This window comes from Cervus canadensis, chromosome 32, assembly GCF_019320065.1.
Source record: "Cervus canadensis isolate Bull #8, Minnesota chromosome 32, ASM1932006v1, whole genome shotgun sequence".
Taxonomy (NCBI): Eukaryota; Metazoa; Chordata; class Mammalia; order Artiodactyla; family Cervidae; genus Cervus; species Cervus canadensis.
This window is the reverse complement of record NC_057417.1, coordinates 23,568,958-23,594,362: the sequence shown is the minus strand read 5'-3', so window position 1 is coordinate 23,594,362 and position 25,405 is coordinate 23,568,958. Positions and strand designations below refer to the sequence as shown.

At 48.0% G+C, this 25,405-nt stretch overlaps 1 protein-coding gene across 5 annotated transcripts in view; it reads left to right on the top strand.

Annotated features, from left to right (window-relative positions):
• The window catches only part of AUTS2 (activator of transcription and developmental regulator AUTS2), a 1,185,039-nt gene that overhangs the window by 1,081,968 nt on the left and 77,666 nt on the right, over window positions 1-25,405 (top strand). For all 5 annotated transcript variants that reach the window (XM_043455591.1, XM_043455590.1, XM_043455588.1 and 2 more), the window contains one exon: window positions 6,657-6,705. In XM_043455591.1, coding sequence (XP_043311526.1) covers window positions 6,657-6,705 — 49 coding nt within the window. The remainder of the gene's footprint in view (window positions 1-6,656; window positions 6,706-25,405) is intronic.

Below are 25,405 nucleotides of genomic sequence, written 5' to 3'. Positions count from 1 at the left end.
TTTTCTTCCCCGTAATGTTGATTTTATTAGCGAGCAAGACAGGAAAACAGTCCCATTTTGGTTGCTCCCCGCAAAAAACAACATCTAAATGTCTTTTCTTGAAAATTTAATGTTGCCTTTGAGCTACCTTGGTATTGTACCCACAACTTCAGAATGAATACCCTCTGGCTTGAGGGCTTCAGCTGGTTTTTGACACATCTTATAAGCAACTGGAATAGTCAACTCCAGACTCACACCTTTGGAGACATCTTCCCTTGTGATTACTCTGGGAGTCAGGGTAGAGAAAAATCTCTATGATCTATCTTTTAAGAAAAAAAAATTAAAAAAAAAAAAAAAAACCACCACATAGTGCCACCATTTGGGTTTGAGGGGTGTTGTGAAGCAAGAGAGACAGCGCCTCTTATTTCCAAAATTAATTGTATTTGGAAGTTAAAGGGGGAAAAAATGTATGCCATATAGCAAGTACCCACCTTTTTCCCCTTGAGAGGTTTCTCAAGAGTGCCATGAAATCAAACAGTGATGGATATTCAACTTCAAAGAGGTGAAGCTGGGATGGAGTTCAACATTCCTTCAAATGGACGTGACTGCTTGAAACCCCCTCTGTGTCATTTGGATGATGTGTGCATCGCTCCCAGCCCCATCCCTTCCTCTGCCCAGCCGCACTCCGGCTGAGGGTGGCAAAGAAGGGCAGTCAGGAGCTCTCTCACCCCCCTCCCGTGGCTCCTGTATGCACACTGGAACTTCCTCCCAGGTGCAACCTCAGCCTTGCTTGCCTGCCTTGTGCTGGGGAAATCTCAGCCATTTTCCTGTGTGCCAAGGAGGGAGCCCTGCCAAGCAGCTGGGGTGGAATGAAAACTCCAGGTGTTTGCAGAGGGTCTCCTCACCCCTTGTGTATGGCCTGGCACTCTTTTGGGGACTCTGTGATTGGGACGGTGAGTAAAGAAGGCCAGAATCCTACTCAGGTACCTGCCAGACTGGACACATGGGCACTCTGGTGGGAATGTGTTGCTCAGGGGAAGCCACCAGGGGCCAAGTTTGTGGTCATTCAGCCCCCCTCCCGGCCTCAGGCCCTAGAGAACACAGTGATGGTAAATGTCCGTCCCTGCAGAGCTGGGCTGTGGCATTGCTTCAGTCCTCTCCCTGCATTTGTTGGCGGAAACCCTCTCCACATTTGTGGATATCTCTCTCACTTGTTCAGCTGTGTTCTACTCTTGGCCACCCGTGGACGGTAGCCCATCAGGCTTCTCTGTCCACGGGGATTCTCAGGCAAGAATACTGGAGTGGGTTGCCATTTCCTTCTCCAGGAGATCTTCTTGACCCAGGGAGGGAACCTGCATCTGCCGCATTGGCAGGCGGATTCTTTACCACTGAGCCACCTGGAAGCTTTGTCCAGGGGAGGGCATAAATGCCAGTGGATTTGAAGTGGGGGGGTGTGATTTGTGGAGGGCCATGCCAGGCACTGTTATCTTTGAGACCGAACAAACTGCAGCCCAGCCTTTGATCAGGTGGAGATAAGGTTGGATTAAGACCTTTTTTTTTTTTAACTAATACTAGACTCTGACCACCCCCGCCCCCTCATTTTCAACAATGGACTTACTACTCTTGAGCACCTACTGTGTGCCAGGCGGTTTATCCACATCACTTTCTCGTGGAGCCCTCGGAACCGCCCAGAGAGCCTGCTCTTTACCGACGTGACCGGCCTAGACCGCGGGCCTAGTGGCCTTCCCCAGCCGCGGCGCAGTATTGGAAGCGACAACTGTGGGGAGGGCGCGGGGGCGTTGCAGTTCCCGCCGCGCCAGCCCGCCCGCCCGCCCGCCGGGAAGGCCGCCGTGGGGACCTCGGGCCCGAGCCGCGGGGGGAGCAGCGACAGCTGTCGATGTCGCACCCGGGGACTGCGCCCCCGCGGGGCAGACCCGGCGCCGGGCCGAGAGGAGGGGCGGCGAGGGGCGGGGCGCGCGGGGCGGGACGGAGGAGGGGCGGTGGCACCGGCGGCTCGGGCTCCGCGCGCCGAGGAAGTCCCGCTCCGAGAGCTGCGAGCGTCTGGAGCAGGCGCGCTCGGCACAGTCGGGGAGCGAAGTCCGGAGCCAGGGGCCCCGTGCCGCCGCCGCCGCCCCCGCCCGCCACCAGTCCAGCCAGGGATCCTGCGGCGCCGGCGGCGGCCGCCGATGGAGTTCACTTGAGCGGCGAGCCGGCGGGAAAGGCAGGCGCCCGCGAGCGGAGCGCGGGCCGGAGCCGAGCCAGCCCCGGGCACTTCCCGCCCGCCTGCCCGCGAGCTCCGGCCGGGAGTCGCCGCGGGCCCCGCGCAGCCCGCCCGGCGCCCCGAACGCTGCAGCGCCGCCCGCGCCGCGCGCCGGAGAGATCGGCCCCGATTAAGGACTCCCGGAGCGTCTCCTCCAGCGCCGCGACAGCGGTGGCGGCGGCGGGACGGGGACTGGTCCGCCCGCGGGGCAGCTAGACAGGCGGGAACGGCAGTCGGGGAGCCGGAGGCGGCCGCCGGGGAGAAGCTGCCGCCGCCGCCGCCGCGCGCACTCCTCCTCCCTCTCCCTCCTCCCCTCCGCACATGGTCTCCTTTGTCCTGTCGTCGCCGCCGCCGCCTCGCTCTTAGCTCCGCGCGCCGAGGCCGCAGCTCGGGCCGCTCCTCTCCGCCTCGCCCGGGACGCCCCTCGAGTCCCCGCCAGCCCCGCGCGCCGCAGGAGCAGCCGGGAGGCAGCTGGGCGAACGCGGGCCGGGCGCTCCCTCCCGGCCGCCCGCCGGCTGCCCGCCTGGCCTCGGCCGCGCTGGATGTACGCGCGGCGCGGGCGCTCGGCCGCCCCGGAGCCGCCGCTCGTTGGGATTTGGTTCGCGTGCACCCGCTTCCAGACTTTTGCCGAGAAAGGAGCCGAGACCCGCGCGGACCGAGCCGGGTCGGAGTTGGGCGTTTTCTCTTCGTGTTTGGCTGATTTTACCCGTGGTCTGTGACGATCCCCCCACCACGAGCCTTGCTTTGGAACCAAACCATGAACTTGGGGCTGACAGGACCACTTAACCCTTGGCGACCAGGTAATGCAGCCCTGGAGGCGCGCGGCTGCCTCGCTCGGCGCCCGCGGTCGGAAGGGAGTCGGGGGTCTTTTGTTGGCGGCGGCCGGGCAGGGGTGGCAGGGGCCGCAGGAGCGGGCGGGCTCCTCGCGTCTGGCGCGCCCGAGCCCCCCGCCACCACCCACCCCTCCTCCCTCCTGCCCGGCCGCCCGCCTTTGTACTTTTCACCCCTGACTCTCCGGGCTCGGGCGGCCGGAGCTGCGCCGTGGTGCCCGGGGACCTAAGCCGCCCCGGCGCCACCCGCCCCGAGGGGCTCCGCCTGCCTTCGGCTCGGGCCAGGCCGGCGCCGGCTTGGGCTGGAGACCTAGGCTGCGCTCGCCGCCGGTTCCCCGGGTAGCGCTTCCCCGCGCCGAGGTCGGGATCCTGGCCCGCACGCGGGGCCAAGGGAAGCGAAAGGAGATCTGGGCTCTGAATTGCCACAGCTGGGCAAAGAACTCGCGCTTAAGTTTCGGGGATGTTTCTCTTTTCTTGTTGGAGATCCCCTCCTCATGCGGGTGCGGGTGCTCGGGGCCGACCCCGAGATCCGAGGCCGAAGGGAATTAAGATTGACCTCGAACCGGAGCGGCCGCGTCCCACCCCTGTCTACTCGGAAGGCTTTTATTCGTTTTCCTCATTCTCTGTGTTCCTTTCTTCAATCTGTTTGACTAGTTTAACTTTTCTTTAAACACCAGGTACAGCGTCGAATCATTTTTCAGTGTGGTGGGTTTTGTTTTTTTTTAAATTTTATCTATTTCCATCCCCCTCCCCCAAATAAAAAGCAGTCAAAAGAGAGCTTTGTTGTTTTTTTTTTTCCTATCGTTTTTAGATATAGCGGCTACAACGCCCTGGCTCTGCAAAACCAAGTGAGGGGGATAAAGCGAAATGGCGAGCGAAATCTAAAGATCTTTAGTATGTAAGGGTGCCCCTGTGTTAAGGGAGGAGAGACGCAAAAGCTATGCTCGCCAGCCAACTCTTGGCTCACCAGGTTTCCATTAATCGTCCCTGATTTTTTTTTTTTTTTTAATCAGGAAAAAGGTCCAGGTAACATAAAGAACTGCAGATTTTTCTCTTAAAAACAATGAAAAAGAAAACTAGCATTAAGATCCCAGAAACCGCAAATTTGCACAAATGCTTTAGAGCGCAAGTCAAATTTGAAAGTTTGTGGAGAAAGAAGCAAAGCATTTCCTTGTAGTTCCTGCTTAAGACTTTGGCGGAGAAGCTCTTTTCTGACTTTTCAGGACTGTGGTCCGCCATAGTTGGAACCGCCTGGATGGGAGAAAAAGGGCTCCAGGTCATTTTTCTGATTAGCCGAAAGTCCCATTACCATCATTTTCTTTGGGGTGTTTTTCCACGGAGGCCTCTTTGAGACTGCCCACCCCCACCCCTCCCCAGTTGCAAAAGGGCTTTGTGACATGTATCAGAAAATTAAAGGGCTGGAGAAGCTTTTATTAGAGAACATTACTCCTAAGTCCTTCGGAATATCCTGTCAGACTCATTTCCTGAATAACTTACTGGATCGCATCATAATAATCACATCCTCTAAGTTTGCTTCAGACATAAGGATCACTAAACTGGCTACTTGAGAATACGGTGTGGAGCTGAGGCTAGAGTAGCAACCCCAGGGAGGGTGTGCAAGCCAGACAGAGGGCCTCTTCACCTCCAGCTTCTGTCCTGTTTGATCTCTCCCTCCTCTTACACACACACACCCCAAGTGCAAATAAAAGCTGGATCAGGGGCCTTCTCTCCTCCCTGGCTGTTTTTTGCGTTGATGATACAATACCTCGTTTCTGTGGTTCTTTAGCCCAGTGAGACTCGTTTTAATAGGTAGTCCTCAAATCTGCAAGGGTTATTGCATTTTGGCAAACTGATTTAATTAACAGCCTCTCCCCTTTTTTCCTTTTAAAAATAGCAGCTGTAGTGTAAGCCATGAATTTAACATAGCCATTCTAATTTGAAGAGACACTTTTTCATCAAGTAATGGTGAAATGCTCTTTGCTCCAAGTTTTTAGCTGGAAACTCCTGTTCCTAGAAATCTCACTAAATGTTACAATAGGACAACACTGTTTCTGTGATTTTTGCTTCTGTACCTCAGTGTTCTTGATTTGTTTCATGCATGGCTTGTTTCCCCCTCCATGCAGTACTTTTTTTGGCAGTTTATTTTTATGAAAAGCTACTATGGTGTGCAGTTTTATTTAAAATGGCAGGAAGGCCCTTGGCATATTTTTTATTCATGCAAAATAAAAGGAAGCATCCATCTAGGATTTATTTTATTTTAAACTGCTTATGTATAAGTATATGTAATTCAGCACTTGTTTTGCATGTACATTCATTTTTTTCTTCATCTATTAATCTTCAGAACCACCCTTACAGTAGGAAGATTAGAATTAAAATAAAGGGGGAAATAGTCATAGTAACAATATTTTATGTCTTTCTGTATCACTTACATTGAGAACTAGAACTTGTTCGCTTCAGACATAAGGATCACACAGGAATGTCTCATCTTTGTCAACATAGCACAAAAAGACTAAATTGAGTATCTTCTTTGTCCCCAAAAGCCAGCTCCAGAGTCTGAATTTGTTGTTTTTCAGATTCTCCCCCCCTCTACTTCTTATATTTTCTCTAGATTTATTCAAAATTCTATGCTTTGTCAAAAAATGCATCTCTGTGTGTAAAGTGTGAAAATCAGTGATTTCTTACAATGGTTGGGTAGCAAAAATAGCATAAATATAACCATTATAACTTTAAATGCAGGTACATTCTCTAATTATTCCATAATGGAGCTGCTTAATTTTTAAGTTTCTTTTTTTTTTAAATTTTTCAAATTGTAGAAGTACAGTGCTTCTGAAACATCATAGCATTTTCCTCCAAACCGACTTTATGTTGATTTTCCAGAACATTAGTGTATAATTTAAATTGGCTTTACTCTCGCTGTTTAAACAGGCTTACTTCACTTTCCTGGAGCCACTGTAATAATTAGCAGACATGATTTCTAGAAAATGGAAAGGAAATAATGCTGACAGTGTATATAGTGTCAGCGTGTTGGGCAGGTCGGCTGGGTTTCATTTCAACACCAAGGTCGTCCTGGTTACCACAGGGGACAAGGACCTCGGGGTCATCAGATAAATCTTTAAAAACGAATTTCAGGGAGTGCTGGACAACACTTTTTAGTGAGGAGAGGCTTAGTGTTAAATAATAGGCATTTCTGGTTTCTGAGAGAAAATTGAAAAACAGGCATGTCTGCAAATGTGGAAAAAAGTACCGTTTCCAAAATAATGATCTGTCAATGAAATTGCAAAATCATTATGTGAATGAGCTGAATTGCTTTGTGTATCATCTCATAGAAATATGTTTTGCACAGATAATATGTCTAATAAGGACACATTTTTAAAATCAGATTTTTTCCCCCTTAGCAAATAGCTGCACTGCAGGTCTGCCTCATGCAGTCAACCAGCACCACCTTATGGAGGATTGGGGGAAATTACTGCTTTCCTTTTCAGGCTTTTCAAAAATGGAGTAAATTGATTTAAAATAATAGTAGTGATGCTAGTGACGACAGTATTCATGACAACGATAACTCTTTTTCCCCCCTTCTTGTGTTGTAGGCCTCAGATGCCAGCTCTGAAAAACTCTTCAATACTGTTATAAACAAAGGTAAGAGCCCTTAAATCCGAGCGGTAGTTTATTTTCCTATTTGTTCTGTTGTCTTTGCCTTGAATGAAAGCAGAAAGAACAATGGTCATCCCTTACCATTCTGGAGCTCCTGTTCATAATTGTATTTTTGCTTGAGACAGAATCTATGCTTTCCTGATGTATCCCAAAACAGTTTATTGTAAAAGAACACATTGAATCCTTATTTAAATTGATTTGCCTAAGAAATGACTGCGTCTCTGTGACTTTCATTTAATGTAGGAAGTGATCATGGAGAATAATCATTCTCAGGATGCCTTAACTTTATCGTTAGTTATCAACTACCCAGCAGTTGGAAAACGATAAATAGCTGGTTTGTACTGCAGACTCGAATAATCAGTACATGTTTAGTATTCACAGGATTATGGTCATAAACCAAGCCTTACTCTGCTGTGGGCTTTCTGTGAAGTTAATAAACGAGCAAGAGGGCAAAATTTAAATACGTGCTATTCCATTAATTTCTTCCAAACTGCAGTAGAGGCTGAGCGAGGCTAATGATATTGCAGTACATTAAGGGGAAACTTCCCTTAAATCACCACCGATAGGTTTCTGGGCGGTTTTCATTGGTTGCAGTATTGTTGGGAATAATGAAATTTAAGGGAACTTCTAATACCGGGTTTTTGCAAAGATGTAGTCTTTGAAAGGTATAAATTATACAAACTCTTTGATCTCTTCCTCTCCACCATAGAACATGATGTTTGCATCATAATTGCTAAATGCAGAATGTATGCTTCCCGTCCTGGTCACCTTCTGTGTTCCATGGAAGATACTGGCTAGCTTGAACAGGGTTGGGCCTTCACAAAGTGATATTTGAAACCATGTCCACATTCTCCAGTGGCCTTGGCTAGCGTTTTTGCTAGCTGGTTAGTCAGACACATTCCGAAGTGCAGTTATTTTGAGCTCCCCGATTATTTTAGAATTCGAACCAACTGCAATTTTAAATAGTACATTATGTTTAGCGTTCCCTGGAGGTGTGCATGCTTATGTGATTGCTGTTACTCCCAGAATTATTGTCATATTGAATTTTATCTTTTTTTATTGCATAATGGAGTATTCCAGTTTTATATTTCATCGTATATTTTGATGGACTGAAAGTTTGTATAAATTTGTTGTCCGTAATGCTAAAAGCCCAATAAAAGAAGGTACGTGGCAGTTCATAGCGTACAGGGCTCATATGGGAAAATGTGCGATTGTTTATCGCTCGTTTTGACAAGGCAAGAGGATGGTAGATGGTCGTGGGTCCCTGTAAGACAGGAGGAGGAGGACCCTGCGGCGGACCTGAGGTCCTCCAAAGGAGGTGCTCTGTCTCAGTAACACTCGCCCCACCCGCTTCCACAGGACCCCCGCAGCCCACGTGACTGTGTCTGTCTTTTGCCAGCTTGCTGGGAAAGCTCTGGAATGTGTGTCCCCTCTCTGGGATCAGCCAGCCCTGGCCTGAGAGTTGGCTCTGCATTGAGGCCCGGCTGCCCTCAGGGGGCTGAAAGGCACCCTTCAGGGCCCAGGAGGAGGGGTGGGTGGTGAGCAGCCTTGTGTGACCTCCCTCCCTCTGCGTCTTCCCTCCTGCTCCCCCCAACCCCGCACACCCCTGCCCCCTTTCCAATCAAACGTCTCCCACATTCTTATTTTTGTTTACTTACAGAGTGTGATTTGTGGCATCTATTTGGTTGTGAATAGTCCTCTTTCTGACAGGGTGCCTTTCTTCTGAGCTGCTTTTCTGGGGGTGATTTAGTTGCCTTGAAAGGATTAAGGTTTCTTTGTGTACACTAAAATCAACACAGGCTTTTTTATTTTTTTTTCCCCCTAAGCTTTACTTGGGAAACCATACACAAATAAGCATTTTAGTTGATGGCAGATTATTCCTTTGCCCCTTATTTCCATCAAAATGGCCTTTCTTGGCTCCTCCAGAGTTTCCCCTTAATGCCTTATGCTAATTCCTGTTGGTAACATGAATGACAAGAGCCGGAATCAACGCAAATCCAGGTGGTGCCAAACAGAGGGACTGGTATCCAGCACCCGCCCTCCTCCCTGGAGAGAAAGAGATGAAGCAGGGGGTGGGGGGGGGAAGGGAGGGGAGCGTGGGGGCAGTTTTGTTAAGGGGATTAGTATTCACACTGCTAAATATCAGGAAAACAAGTTCCAAAAGACAGGTGCAGGGAGTCTTGCTATGTGCCTGTGGGTTTGGGTCTGTTTTTCACTCTGGGTAGTGGCAGTGTTTACCGGATGGATGGTTGACACGGTCTTCAAGGAACTGTCAGCTTCAGGCGCATCAAGTTCAAGTTCTGTAAAAGCGGCCTGCCCCGCCCGCAAGTCTGGTCTCCTGACTCTGTCCAGTATTCTTAGCCGAGAGCAATAAAAAGCCATGTAAGAAAGGGCAAATTTACACCAGGTAACAAACACCGCTGGGAGAATCCTCAAAGCCTGGGCTTATTGAACAGTCTGACAAGAGTGCTGACACGTGTATGCTTCCCCCCTCCAGATGTTTAAAGCCACACATCACCTCTCCCTCTCTGGAGCCCCACCGGGCTCCGGCCTTCCAGAAGCGTGGCTTTAAGCTGCTGGCGAGATTATGCTGCTGAGCCCCGGCGGCAGGCAGATTTGGTCCATAAAATTTCACTGTGGGAGGGCAGTGCTAATCTCACAAGCTGATTGTGGTGGGGGGTTGGTGGGGGCACAGCTTTGATGTTGGGCCCCCGAGATGGGTGGGGGGGCGGTATGTAGGTCTGACTGAAGCCGCAGGGGTCATGGCTCAAGTCCCATCAGTCTGTTTGTGAGCTGGAGTAAATCGTTTCGCCTCTTTAGGTCAGACTTTTCAATCATAGCAGAATGGAGTCCTGGGCCAATGTGTCTGGTGGGGATAAGACAATTAGTTGGTGAGGAGGAGGGGCTGAAACAGAGTAGGCACCTCGAAGGTTTTCTATCCCTCTGCCTCTTTGATCTTGTTCTGATTCTCTCTGTTGTCGAGCCCGTCTGATTTAATAGAGGACTAGTAAGATTTTGGTGTTTAGGTGTTCCAAATCATTACTTCCTTCTGATGCCTTTTATTTCACATTTTGAAAGAAATTAATCAAACGGCACGTGCTTGTAGGTACACACGACTTGCTCAGTGAGAATTGAGCTTGTCCAAAGGTGTGGGGAGATGAACCTCCAAAGTTCAAGGCCTAGGGTTGGAGACATTTAAGAAAAAAGAAAATAGTAACTTTAATCAAGGTCATGATTGCTGTATTTAATCTTTATGTGTTCAAATGTTTACAGGATGTTCATGTGAATTTTATGAATCCTTCTGTCTTTGTGACTCAACCATCTGCCAAAGAAAAAATTGATTTTCCCAATGAGGCAGAGAGACTGAGTTCTTGTCCATATTTAGTGGGCTGAACTGCTACAGTGGCAACAGGATGTGTGCCCCAAATTCTGGACAGTTTATCCTTAAAAGGAGTGAACTTATCGGTCAATTCAGTGTGTCCAGCCAGCATTTATTACTCTTCTTTACCTACTCTAAGGGCTTCCCAGGTGGCACAGTGGTGAAGCCTGCCAATGCAGGAGACACAGCAGATGCAGGTTTGATCCCTGGGCTGGGAAGATCCTCTGGAGGAGGAATAGCCAATCTGCTCCACTATTCTTGCCTGGAAAATTCCATGGACAGAGGAGCCCGGCGCACTACAGTCCATGAGATCGCAGACACAACTGAAAACACACTCAACACACCTACTCTAGGCTCTTATTTCTTGGGGATTTTGCCACTTTGATCTACAGGCAGAAATGCAGAAAGTGAGCACTTAGTAGACATACCCATCCTGCCACCATCATTAATCTCTTTTAATCTCTGAAGTTGCTCCAAGGCGGAGCTTCCTGGAGGAAAGAAAAGAAGGGAAGCCATGTGTGGAAGGGAGAAGAACAAAAGTCAGGTGCTCTCTGGGGCCCTCTGTGTACCTGGTCCCAGCCCTGGTGGGGGCCATGGTCTAGGTTAGGGGCAGAGAAAAGGGCCCGAGTTGCCTCTTTTCCAGGATCTGTCCTGCAGCTGAGACAAGTCAGAGATGAGACAGGATCAGGAGGTGTATTTGACCCCATCGCTCTGTGAAAGCTGTGCCTCTCCTGAGTAGCTGGGGTGGGGATCGATCCAGGAAGGGCAGAGGGCCCTGGTTGTGCTCCCTTCTGCAGGGAGTGAGCACCCCTGTCTACTGAAATGTGGCCAGCAGAGGAGCAGACACCGTCCTCGGTCAGACTCCCATCTCCCCTGCCCCAGGGCAGCCCCGGGACTCTGGTGGGCACTCACTCCTCACGCTGAGCACCAGACGCAGCGCTGAAGCCACCTCGGTCTCACTGACCAGGACTGGTTGGCCTCTCTCAGGCCTCCCCGGACCTCCTAGCAGACACACTGGCCTCTTCTTGGGGTCGATTTTGTGCTGAAGGGTCTCCATGGGACACAGATGAGGCCAGAGCCTTTAGATTTAGTAGGGCCTTTGGGTATCTTTGACAATATGGTTTTATCACCAGTGTAGATGGAAAACCAGGCTAAGAAAATTGGTTGAGGTTTGGGATGAGGCAAGAAAAAAGTTTCTAAAGATGCTGCTTGTGAATGAGGTTCAGGAAGTGAGGACCTAATAAAATCTTTTCATGGTGATGATCTCACTTCACTCATCAAGTTTAGACACAAAGGGGGAGTTCCTTGGTTTGGTGACAAGTAAAGGTAAAAGTTACCACCAAGGCTCCTCCCCTAAAATAATTCTGGGCTTTCTGTGTAAGTGAAAACAGTGCAATTGAGTGTGGGGTTAAGTGAAATTGCTCAGCCGTGTCCGATTCTTTGCGACCCCATGGACTATAGCCTACCAGGCTTCTCCATCCATGGGATTTTCCAGGCAAGGGTACTGGAGTGGGTTGCCATTTCCTTCTCCAGGGGATCTTCCCAACCCAGGGATCAAACCCGGGTCTCCTGCATTGCAGACAGAGGCTTTACCCTCTGAGCCACCAGGGAAACCCCTGAGTGTGGGGTAGCTTTCTTTTAAAAAAAAAAAAGAAAAAGATGTAGAGTTTAAAATCTGATTATAATAAACACATGGAGACCATTTTACAATTTCTTGTCATGTCCTGGGTTTCGTTGTAAGGAGAACATGATGTGTAAAGCTCATTCCCCACGTGCAGGTGAATAAACTGAGCTCATTTCAGCTTCTATAAATTAGTTGCATTTTTGTACTGTCTTAAATCCTACAGAAGGGAAACTCTGACTGTCAGTCATTCTTTATTTTTCTTTCTCTGGACTTTTTTTATTTTTTAATTTCAGAGCATTTTCTTGGGTCTTTAGAAGACAGAGATGTCTGATATGAGGAAAATTAAATACTATTGAAGTGTAATTGGTGCTTGATTGGAGACAAAGGACTTGTGAGTGGTTGAGTTTTCCTTCCTACTCCACACTGCAGAGAACATGCAATCAGTTCCTTTTGTTATGGAAATTGACCTTCCTATAGGAGCCAGACTCTTAACACACGGAATTACGGAATTACGTTGTATAGATTCATTCCTTGAGACTTCTTGAAAATAGACACCTTGTATTCTTAGTGTGAAACCACCAAGAAGGGTCTAAAAATATTCCATGTTGTGAGAAAGTGTTTTCCACTAGATATTTTTCCATTAAGTGGTACCTAAGCTCTCGCTGACCTTGTGCTTGAAGATAGTCAGGAATCCCGGGTACATGTTGGATCCTGTTACAGGAATGTCAGCTCCAGGGATGGAAGATATTCCGAGCATTTGAATTGATCTTGCTCTGGTCTTTGGAGTAGGACTGTCACAGCAGTTCCACTTCCCCAGATAAAAGGAGACCAGATTCCCAGATCTTGAGCGCCCCTCCGAGTTGGACCAGAGCGTTGTTGTTGTTCTGTCGCTAAGTGGTGTCAAACTCTTTGCAACCCCACCAGCACGCCAGGCTTCACTGTCCTTCCCTATCTCCCTGAGTTTGCTCAAACTCATGTCCGTTGAGCTGATGATGCCATCCAACCATCTCATCCTCTGTCACCTCCTTCTCTTCCTGCCCTTAATCTTTCCCAGCATCAGGGTCTTTTCCAGTGAGTTGGCTCTTCACATCAGGTGGCGAAACTATTGGAGCTTCAACTTCAGTCTTTCCAATGAATATTCAGGGTTGATTTCCTTTAGGATTGACTGGTTTGATCTCCTTGCTGTCCAAGGGACTCTCAAGAGTCTTCTCCAGCACCATAGTTCGAAAGCATCAATTCTTAGGCGCTCAGCCTTCTTTATGATTCAACTGTCATATGGTACATGACTACTGGAAAAACCAGAGCTTTGACTAGAAGGGTCTTTGTCGGCAAAGTGATGTCTCTGCTTTTTAATACGCTGGCTAGCAGAGCAGGGGATAACATTCTTTTAGTCAGATGATTAGACGCCACTGTTTATCTTTGAGTCCACTGAAAAGCTTTTCCCTTACTTTATTGATTGATCACCGCTGTTCTTGGAAAGACTTCTCCATACTTGGCAATATTAGCAAAGACACTTGAATGTTGACCAGCATCAGTTTTCATTCCATTCATATTTAAGTGCTTTGTTTAGGCAGTGATGTCGAATTCACTTGTCTCAGAAAGTAATTCACACTCAATAGTAGACTCTTGCCATTAAGAAAAAACATCAAATTGGTTCTGGAGAGTCTTTAATGAGAACCATTCAGCGACAAAGGGCCTCCTTGCTGGTAACAGCTTCAAGTGCGTGGGGTCAGCCCAGGCCTGGAGAGTGTCCTGCGTGGAGGAAGCCCGTGGCTATCCCGTGGCCTCTGGATTATTTCTGGTTTCTGACAACTGCAGAAAAATGTTGTTTTTCTCTGAAAATGTATGTTTATTTAACTAGGTTTCTTTTTGCTTCACAATCTGGATTCCATTCACTCAGTTACCACTCCAATTAAGTAACAATTATTTAACATTAACAGTAATTACAGACGCCAGTTAAGCGCCTACAGATGTCAACTGTTAGCTTTGTACCTAATCACTCAATGAAATGGAGAAAGTTCAACAAACATCAATTAGCCAAGCAATTAGTATGAGTTAGGAAAGAGCATGTTATCATGTGTGAGCTGATTCAATTTATTTTATTTTGGCAGTAAAACACACACAGGCAAGCGGCAGTAAGTTCCTCAGATAAGATAAAACTCCATTGTTGTGCAGCTTACATAAGAATTCTTTCCTTGTGCATAAGTCAAATATGCTCTTGCCTGGAATTTATTTAACAAACAAAATTTGTCTCAATTACTCAGAAAGCCCAGCAATGCTCAGTCTCAGGAAGCAACTTGGGTGAATTATGAATCCAGTGAATATGCTATATAAGGAAATGTCAGAATTTTTTCAGTGAAGAAATGATCGATTCCCACTCAAATAATCTCCTGTGCCTTTTGAATTTTTACCAGTTTATTCCTGAACCTGTGGCGGAGTGGGTGCAACACGAATTTTATTAATTTCATGGTGCCTGAACTTTTTGCTCAGCTGTCTTTGATGTAGCCTGGGGCAGCCACTGAAGTCTTTAACCTCCTTGCCCAGTGTATGCTTTAAGAAAGTAACAGTGGTTCTCAATTGAAATCAATTGAGGACCCACTTCATGAATTCACCAGGGAGATTCTGGGTCCAAATTCAGAAAGTCTGTACCCTCCCCCTCCCCCAAGCCAATCCCCATCCATAGACTAGGCTTTACTCCATTACCTGGGTGCCTGGACTTGCTGGGAGAATGCATTCTAGAGCCTGAGGCAGTCCATCAATTAGTGTTTGGAGGTTCATTGTACCTCCAAGTGGAAAGCTGGCCATACGTGGCTATGCCTCTGGCTCCTCTCCTAGAAATGCTTTCTTGCCAGTTCCTGAAGCCTGTGGGTAGGAGTGGAAGGGGCCAGTCCTTACTGGGTGCTCTGCAAGGTTACTGTGGCCGTAATGTGCAGAATTCTCCATTTGAGCAAATCTCTCAGCATTAACTGAATCCAGGAGTTGAAAAATTAATGTTGGGAGTTCCTTGGTGGCCCAGGGCTTAGGGTTCTGGGCTTTTTCTCTGCTGGGGCCCAGGTTCAATCCCGGGTCCCTGGTTGCAGACTGAGATCCTGCAAAGCCACATGGCCAAAAAAAAAAAAATTCTGTTGAATAGCTTAGGGTGTAGCACCGCCATGTTCCATGTGCTTTTCTCTAATAAACATTTTACCAGTGCCCAGGAGTCTGCCCAGCCATCCAGCACCCTTCCCCATCACTTAATAGGGTCTCTGCTTATCTGCTTTGGCATGTTATGCTGCAGAGCCTAGACCAGCAAAAGTCTCATATCAGGTGTCTGCTTGCGGACCAGCTGTGGTTCCCCTTCTCATTATTCTGGTACCCAGGTCAGAGGAGCAGCCCTCAGGGTAGTTATCTTGGTAGAAGGAAACAACCAGAGACAGAATCATAGACCGTGTCTTCAAGTTTCAGCTTGGTTGTGTTGTGTGGTGTTCCCAGCCATCTCATTGGCCAAAACAAGCCTCTAGGACTTTTCCCACCATGCCAGGCTAAGGTATTCTGTGTTCCCTGGAGTTAGTAGGACTTTCCTGTTGACAGTGGAGGGTCTTACCGACATCTTCATCCTCACCCAGGGTGCCCACCACTCTCTGAGCAGGTGATGCCACAAAAGCATCATGGAGACTGCATGGCAGCCGGGCTCAGCTGTAGACACCTCTGACTTCCGTCCCTTCTAATAAGACATGAATTTCTCCATATTTCTACTCTCCATGCCCATTCCCGGGCCGGTAATTGGACCAGTTGTTCCTTTTCAGCCAGATTTTATTAGAAGTAACTTGGGATTTTCCAGCAGGGGCATTTCCCTAGCAACCAATGACATAAACACAAGGCCCAAATCCATGCGGAGGTGGGAGGGGCGCCTGTTAATAAGGAGTAATGCCCCGTGGGCGCTCACATCTCTGACCCTCGTAAACCCTGTCTTATAGAGGAGGAGGTTGAGAGCACATCATTGCTTTTTCTAAGAGTTCTTTTGAAGAGGGAAATGTCTCAAGTGTACGTGTTAATAGGCTGATGTGGGAGGCGGTTATATTGGGATGCCTTTAAAAGCCACTTGGAAAACATTTTCCCCCTCTTATCTATCACCTCTCACATCTCTCAGAAGAGTAACACTGAAACCTAATTTTAGCCAGGACTACATCATTTTCTCATTATCTGTTTACAGCCGGAAAAGGCTTTTTCATGGTACAGCTCCTCTCGCCAAAAGCCGAACCATACAGTTCCTTTTGTTTTATATCAGCTTTTGATTCTGCATACAATTCCTTTTGTTTTATATCAGCTTTTGATTCTTCCAAGTGTGAAACTGTCCACTGCTGGACTTCTCTGGTTGATCTCTGAAGGCATCTTCATCCATAAACTTTATTCGCAGACTTGGGTTTGACAAGGACTCTTCCTCTGAGGTTGGATTTGTCTCCTGTGAAGTGAAGGATGTCAGTTTTCATTCCACTGGCAGAAAATGGAAGCCATATTGAATTCTTTCATTCAACAAATGTTACTGAGCGCTGACTATGTAACAGGCACAGGAGATACAGCAGTGAACAGATCACATTAAACATAATAGTAAGACGCATAAGAGTTTGAACATATTTTAAAATAAGAAAAGAGACTTTTGAAATAGCTCAATGAAAAAGAAGCTTAAGACTTCCATAGGAGGGAAAGCTGATCCAAGGTGGGCCCTGAAGGGTCAGCAAGTCAGAAGTAGACCAGCCCTAACACTGCAAACGATGTCACCCTTTCAGAGAGGGCGTTCCGTGGGCACAGATGTGCCAGCTTGTGCTCACTGTGAGACTAAAACCTACCCTTTCGAGCTTTCCATTGTAAAAATTGATTTGCTTCCCAGGTGGCAGTAGTGGTAAAGAACCCTCCTGGCAGTGCAGGAGACGTGTGTTCTATCCCTAGGTCAGAAAGATCCCCTGGAGAAGGAGGTGGCAACCCACTCCCATATTCTTGGAGAACCCATGGACAGAGGAGCCTGGCGGGTTACAATCCACGGGGTCGCAAAGAGTCAGACACGACTGAAGTGACTTAGCAAGTTATTGAAAAGATTTGGGGGAGCATTGTAAAGGTCTGTGTATCACCTATCAATAGGGGCTCTTCTTTGCACGTTTCCTCAGTTAGATTTTGTTGCTTAAATATTCGCCAGGTTGGCAAACTCCATGAAGGTGGAGGGGTGCAGCACAGCTTTTAGTTTGAGAAGATCCAGGCTGAGGCCTGAGCTGGGCTGCTTGAGCAAATTACTCCATTGGACTAGGTTTTCCCGTTGTTAACTTGAGAAAGCTGGGTGGATTTCCAGATCCCATCCTTGTTTGAAGGCCAGAGTTTGCTTTGGAGGGTTCTAGGTCCTTCTAGATGTTTGCTTCTTGCTGTGAAGAAAAGCTGTGACAAACCTAGACAGCACAGAAAAAGCAGAGACATCACTTTGCCAACAAAGTTCCTTGTAGTCAAAGCTATGGTTTTTCCAGTAGTCACGTACGGATGTGAGATTTGGACCATAAAGAAGGCTGAGTGCCAAAGAATTGATGCTTTCAAACTGGTGCTGGAGAAGACTCTTGAGAGTCCCTTGACAGCAAGGAGATCATACCAGTCAATCCTAAAGGAAATCAACCCTGAATATCCTTTGGAAGGACTGATGCTAAAGCTGAAGCTCCAGTGCTTTGGCCACCAGATGAGAAGAGCCAATTCATTGGAAAAGACCCTGATGCTAGGAAAGAATGAGGGCAGGAGGAGAAGGGGTCGACAGAGGATGAGACGGTTGGATGGCACAAGTTTGAGCAAACTCTGAGAGATGTTGAAGGACAAGAAAGCCTGGCGTACTACAGTCCATTGGGTCTCAAAGACTTGGACCCAACTGAGCGACTGAACACCAACAGGTCCTTCTAGAGCCTGAAACTTGTGCAGAGGGCACAGATTTCCCGTGAGAGTTGTGAATGAGACTGTGGACACTTGCATTTGGGAGGCATGTACCATGACTTACGCCCTGAACTTGGGAGCTAGAACAAGGCTGCAGAAACCTCTCTTTCTCTCCTGGAGGTTCCATCTCTATTGGAAGTGCCTGAGAGGCAGGAAGGGGTGGAGCCTCAGGGGAAAGTAGAGGAGAGTGTGAAGCTGCACTGTTTGAACACCAGCGGTTCGGTATTAACCTCCCTGCAGAATTAGAATAATAATGTGGAGTCCTCCTCCCCTGCAGGTCTGCAATCGGAGTGGTGTTAAAGAGGTGTTTTATCTGCTTAGTAAATGTTTATAAAACCCCAGTGTAGGAGAATCTAGGTGCCGGTTCCTTTGTACCTGACTTCTCAAGTGGAATGACTGACCGGTTCCAAAGCCTGGATTGCTGCGGGTGAGAAGTCGAACAGAGGGTTCGATAACAGAGCGAGGCCCTGCCTTGGAGCCACCCGGAGACAGGCTGGCAAGAGGCGTCCTTTTCTATGGAGTGACTCATTTTACCAACTGGGAGTTGAAATGAGGCTTCGATGGACCATTCTCCATCATCAAGGGAATGTCACCACCCCGCCATCTGTTTTCGGCTGTCAGCAGACTTCACGCACCAGGCAGCTCTGCTTCTTCAAAAGCTAATCTAGGCCTCGTTTGACTGAAGCAGTCTCCCTTCCTACGTTCATTTGCTACACGGTGGTGATAATACCCGCTTCTCCCAGGACTGCACTGGTTGTTGGCTGGATTCTAGCTCTCTTCGCAGTCTTGTCCTGTCTGTTGAGGAAAGGTTTGTTCTAAAGAAACAGTCGTTTCAATGTCCTGGCGTTGCCCAAGAGGCGGCACAGAGTAAAATGGTGAGTGGATTCAGGGAGGAGCCGGGTTCATTTTGTGGTTACCAGACCCATCACGTGTTGTTCTGAGGATTAGGTTTGTCTGGACCACCCTTACTTCCTGAGGTTGATGGCTGTAGAAAGGAAGAAGGTCACAGATGAGACAGCAAGCATCTTAGAAACCGATTCCTGGATTAGTAGCGGGACCGCTACTGCTGTGTGCTCTGTGGTCGCTATTCCGTCGCTAAGTCACGTTCCGACTCTTCGCCACCCGTGGACTGCAGCACGCCAGGCTTCCCTGTCCTCCACTGTCTCCTGGAGTTTGCTCAGATTCACGCCCATTAAGTCGGTGATACTTCCAGAATCATAAACTAGATGTTGCAGGTTTGGTTTTTGTGGTGGGCTGTGGGGACCACATTGCCCCCATTTCATGGCCTTTGCCCCAGGATGTTAGACATCATGTCAATTTGCTTCTGCTCTGCGTGGAAAGTACAAACCCCTGACTTAAATAGGAAGCCGGGGGAGAACTGGTGAGAAGATGGCGCCCCAGTGCCACTCCCGGGGGGGCAGTTGATATTTGCCTGCATGACCCGGGACCACTGTTTGGCCGGGACCTCCTCCCCTCCATCCACAGCGCCCGCCTTCAGGTCAGACTGCCGCCTGGTTGCAGCCCTTGCCTGCTCAGGGCGTCCAGGTGGGGGAAAGAGAGCTCTCCACCGCCGCCTCCTCCAGTATTTGCTCCAGGACAAACTTGAAAATTGCCTACTCGGAGGGTTTTTTCACATTTTTAAAGTTAAGGCCGACTTTCCAGAGCCTGCTCAGCATCCTGCCAGGTATCTTATCTTATTCAAATATCCTAATTGCTGCTCAGGCTTCAGCCGCACATCAGCCTACCCCCCAGCTGACAAAACAGCCCTTCACCTGAGGGCCTCATTATGCTTCCTGCCTGTGCATCAGGCCAAAAATACCTCCCCAATACCTGCTCGACACCCCGGGCTTCCAAGTGACAAACAAATAATTGGGTGAAACAAACCCTGAGCGCCGAGCAGCTGCCATCGGCGTCGGAGCCCAGAGGAGTCGGCGGCAATAACAGTCACGGCGCTGCCTGGTTCGTGTCAGAGCACATCTTTGAACAGTGGGTTGTGCTGACACCAGAGAATGACAGCTGTGGAAATGGCGTGCTAGTTACCGCGGCGAGAGAGGCCGCTCGCGGGGACCGTGACAAGCAGCTGTCATTTCCACACAGGTGAACAACTGACATCCCAGCGCGGGGAGGGCGGCAGGCAGGTGAGGCGGGACTGCGGAGCAAGGAGTCGCGAGTGCCAGGGGCCCTTCGCGTGGGTGGCAGAGACTGGCCTTGGATCACTCGCGTGCACACAGGTCTTCTCTGATGTTCCTGGAGAGCTCACCTGAGAAAGGGCTATGGAATACAGCATCAGCTTTAAAAAGCAAGTTTTTTTTTTTTTTTAATTTCTTTCTGGCTATGGTGGGTCTTTGTTGCTGCACACGGGCTTTCCCTAGTTGCAGCAGGTGGGAGCTTTTCTCTAGTTGCGGTACATGGACTTATCACTGTGGTGGCTTCTCTTGTTGTGGAGCACGGGCTTCAGGAGTTTCATCTCATAGACTTAGCTGTTCCAAAGCATGTGAAGTCTTTCGTGAACAGGGATCGAACCCGTGTCTCTGGTGTTGGCAGGCGGACTCTTAACCACTGGACCACCAGGGAAGCCCCCAGTGTCAGCTTTTGAGGATATGACCGAGGCCATGCTGCCAGCCCAGTGCCCAGCCCGGCATGCTTAAAGAACGTTTGCAGTTCAAATCTACACCCTCCCCACCTGCTTGATGTGTCATGGTTGGTTTTCCAAACCCAGTACGTCATTTCATAGACTCTTAGTTTCATAGTCTCTGCCGATAAGGAGCTAACTCAGCATTAAAAGGAACGGATCAGATGGAATTTAGGTGCAGGATCAGGTCTAGATAGTGGTTCTCAAAGTGGTGGTCCCCGAACCAGCAATATCAGCATCCCCTGATGCTGTTAGACGTGCAAACTCTCCTGCAGCAGGGGTCCCCAACCTCCGGGCCGTGGACGGGTACCTCCCATCAGATCAATGGTGGCGTTAGATTAAAAATAAAGTACACAGTAAATGTAATGCCCTTGAATCATCCTGAAACCACCTCTTCCTCCCACATGTGTGTGAAAAAACCATCTTCCATGAGACCAGCCAAAAAAAGTTGGGGACCACTGCTCTACAGGATCAGAAACTCAGACTGTGGCCCAGTAGGCTGTTTAGACCAAGTCTTCCAGATGCCTCTGATGTGGGTGAACCACTGAACTAGATCAGGAAAGCACGTTTGGTGATAAGGTTTCTGTGAATGCTCAGATGACCCACGAATCCCTGGGTAAAATCCATACTACTCTTGACCATGGAATAAGTCTTGTTTTTCATGGGCATCTTTTGTATTTATTTGTAATACCGGATACAGTGGATCTGTTGAAAGTAACCATGTGGCCTTCTCATTAAACTCAGCTGTTGTCTTTGCCTTGGATTTCCAATGTGCCACTCTCCATGGCCTGATGGACAAGGCTTCTCCTGAAAAGGGTGCTGTGTAGATGCGAGGCCTATAGTCAGGGCTACATGATGACATGAAGCTCTCTTATCTAAGTGGGGTTTGGAGCCATGACCCTGGGTCGCTGTTACACCATAGCCCGCTGAGCTAACTTACTTAACTGCTTCTGAAAGACAGACTGTTCCATCTAGTTCCTGGCTGGCAAACACTGGCTGGCCATCTGTATGAAGGGTCATCACAGCACAAAATACCCACATTGTGCAGAGATGTGCCGTGATGATAAGTAACTTATTTTGTAAACAAAGTGTCATGTAAGTTCTTGTTAAAATTTCAATAGCCAGGAATATAGAATAATGGACAGCAGTGTTTTGAAATATTTTTTTCCTTTTCATGCAAAATATTATAATGTTTTCAGACTATAAAATTATCTCTAAGTTGAGTTTCCCCCCGAAATGTAGTACCTAAATATTAAAGCTTTTCTAGGTTTCCTTCAAGAATACTGTTTGTCACTCAGTCATGTCCAGCTCTTTGGGACAGCATGAACCGTAGCTGCCAGACTCCTGTCCATGTGATTTCCCAGGCAGGAATACTGGAGTGGGTTGCCATTTCTTTTCTCCAGGGGATCTTCCTGACCCAGGGATTGAACCTGTGTCTCCTGCATTGGCAGGCAGATTCTTTACCACTGAGCCTCCTGGCAAGCCCCTTCCTTCAGGAATAGGCATCTCCCAAGACAAGGTGTGTTGTAGCAGTGGTTCTCAAACTGGAGCCTGTATCAGTTGTCTTGAGACACACCTTGCTGATCCTACCACAGAGTTTCCATGTGTCTTGGGTCAGGCTCAAGAATTCATTGAAGGTTCTTGCATGCCTAACAAGTAATCAGGTGATGACCATTTTTATGGTACTGAGATCACACTTTGGGATTCTTGTGTTTGAAGACTTTCTACAGGAAAGCTCTTTTAAATGTCTTTTTCACTCGTGAACATCTGAATGAATGTCAGTTCAAAGTCATATGTCTTTACATGGGAAAGGAAATGTATGATGGTGGTTTAATCTCTAAGCCATGTCCAACTCTTGTGACCCCATGGGCTGAAGCACTCCAGGCTCCTCTGTCCATGAGATTACCCAAGCAAGAATACTGGAGCTGGTTGCCATTCCCTTCTCCAGGGATCTTCCTGGCCCAGGGATTGAACCCATGTCTCATGCATTGCAAGAAATGAAATGTATGTAGGAAAGTAAATTCAGTATTACCACTGATCCACCTCAGGAGCTTTAAAAAAAAATTGACGTTGTCAAACTTAAGGATAGAAAGCATTAGAATGAATGAATTCCCAAATGTACCCGTTATCCAAATTTGTATTTATCAAGATTTTGCCATGATTGTTTTTACGTGATAGGATTTTCAAAAAAAATATTCATTTGCCTGTGCCAGGGCTTAGTTGCAGCATGTGGGATCTTCAGTCTTCGTTGTGGCATGCCAGATCTTTAGTTGCAGCCTGTGAGATCTAGTTTCTCTACCAGGGATGGAACCCAGGACCCACGCATTGTTGGCAGCATGGAGTCTTAGCCGGTGGAACAACCAGGGAAATCCCAAGTGATAGGAAGTTTTAAAGCCCATGTCAAGTATCATATCATTTCACCCGTACATACTTCAGTGCACATCTATTTAAAAAAAGTTTTTTTTTACATAAACAATAACAAAGCAAACGATAATTCCCTAGTGTCATCGGATACCCGTCTCTTATCCCATCTCTCTGTCTCACAAGTGTTATTTTACGTGACCTATTCCATCAGAATACAAACTGGGGTCAAGTCCTACTTGTCTTAATTGAGAAGTGTCCATCCTCTCCCTGGCCTCCCATTCGCTTCAAGTCAGTGACTTGATGCAGAAACCAGGTCAGCTGCTCGTTAACCATCCCACATTCAGGAAGCCCTTGTGGCATCATTTAGTTTATTCCCCAGTCCCACATCTTTGCTGTAAATGGAAGTTGACCCCAGAGCTTTGACCAGCTTCAGGTTAGACGTTGGGGGAAGTAAACTACGTAGGCGTCACCTTGAGCGTCGTGTCGCCTCGCGTCCGACCCTCACAGTAAGTGGATGACCAAGTGCTGGTGAGGCCAGGATGGTTCAGGAAGTTCAGGTCCAGCAGCCTGATCCCTGCATCGTCAGCGTCCCCCTCAGCCTTTCATCTGATGCTTTCCTGTATTACTGATCCTTGCCTCATCCAGTATTTCCTTAGAAGTGGTAAAGCGGTGGCTTTTCTACCATCCTCCGTATTTATTGGTTGAAATTCTTCTGTGCAGTGAGCTTTCCTTCATCATCTGGACTTCTTTGAAGTGAGGTGAAAGTCACTCAGTCGTGTCTGACTCTTTGCGACCCCCATGGACTGTAACCCGCCCGGCTCCTCCATCCATGGGATTTTCCAGGCAAGAATACTGGAGTCGGTTGCCATTTCCTTCTCCAGGGGATCTGTCCGATCCAGAGATCGAACCGGTGTCTCCTGCATTGCAGGCAGATTCTTTACTGTCTGAGCCACCACTTCTTTGATTACCCTCAAATATAATCAAAGGAAAAGCAAGATAAATGGTTACTTCTTTCTAGTTGCAAGTTATCAGAGCAAGAAGTTGGTGTCAGATCAGGAGTTTTATTAACACATCTGTGCCATCTCTGTTTGTGGTATTCTTACCATAGGTCTAACCCATGTTTTTAATTCATTAAAAAGGAATTCTCACATGGCTTGTGCTTCTCAGTGAAAGAGACAAAATGTCTAAACTGTTAGAATGCTATCTGAAAGCATCACATGAGTTTACACACGTGCGTGCATTCTAAGTCTCTTCAGTCGGTCCGACTCTTTGCAACCCCATGGACTATAGCCCAGCAGGCTCCATGTCCATGGGATTTCCCTGGCAAGAATACTGGAGTGGGTTGCCATGCCCTCCTCCAGAGGATCTTCCCGATTCAGGGATCAAACCCACATCTATTGTGTCTCCGGCATTGGCAGGCAGATTCTTTACCACCTGGGAAGCCCAAGTTTACACACATGTGTATAAATGTAAAGTCCTTCCTGTCCGTCACAACTCTGCTCAGATGCCACATCCTCCAGGAAGCCCTCCACCCTCCCAAGATTTGAACACCTGGCCCACCCTGACTTTCTTACTAGAATCTCAGATGCAGCTATTATCCCTCCTTCCAACTCTCACCCCATTTCGCATTAACCAGCAGGGTGCTTTGTATACAGTAGGGACTTAGTTTCTGATGGCTTGAACCGCAGCAAATTGAAAATGCAGCATCCTAAAAATGGCTTTAAACCTTGAGGTTGAGGTTGTAACCAGAGAGTCTGATGAAAGAAAATAAGGAAAAGTCTGGACCTCACTTGATCTAGTCAGCCCACCTGGCCTTCTTATCAGATAATCTGATGGTCCCAGGTGGGTCTTTTCCAGAAGAGGAGCAGCAGGCTGCCCGCTGAGTGCTGAGAACAGGCCGGGGGCCTCCTGTGCTGATACGTTTGGTTCACACAGTAGCCCAGACACACGAGTGTCTCAGGGTGAGAACACTGCCCGGTGACTGCAGGGGACGAAGCCACTGCATGCATCCAACTCCCCAGCCTCCCCATCTTCCGCTCTTCCCACTGGGCCAGCCTACGGTTTGGTAAATTACAAAATGCATCTTGTTGGGACTTCCCTAGGGGTCCAGTGATTAAGACTTCACCGTCCAAAGCAGGGGCTGAGGGTTCGATCCTTGGTCAGGGAACAAAAGCGCCCACATGCCTCGGGGGACCAAAGAACCAAAACATAAAACAGGAGCAATATTGTAACAAATTCAATAAAGACTTTTAAAATGGCCCACATCAAAAAAAAAAAAAAAAACTAGGGGGAAAAAAAAAGCCTCTTGTTGACAACACAATTTCTCAGTCAGCCCGCACCATCTGTAGTCTGTTTCGGAAGAAATACAGAATCTGCAGTTCTAGCCCGGGAACGCTGATGGAGACGTTGGACACGCCAGAGCAGCCTGCGTCGGGTCTGTCATCCACGCGATGTCACAGCAGCTTTAGTGTGGCATTTACCTTCACCTCCCACAGCTAGGCTTTATATAGTTAAAGAACTGGAGCATTAGACCGATGCCTGGTTAAAAGTAAACAGGACTACATATATACAATGAGATAGTACTCTACCATAAAAAAGAATTAAATTGGGTCATCTGTAGTGATGTGGATAGACCTAGAGTCTTGTCATGCAGAGTGAAGTAAGTCAGAGAAAAACAAATACCATAGATTAATGCATGTATATGGAATCAAGAAAAACGGTACTGATGAACCTATTTGCAGGACAGAAA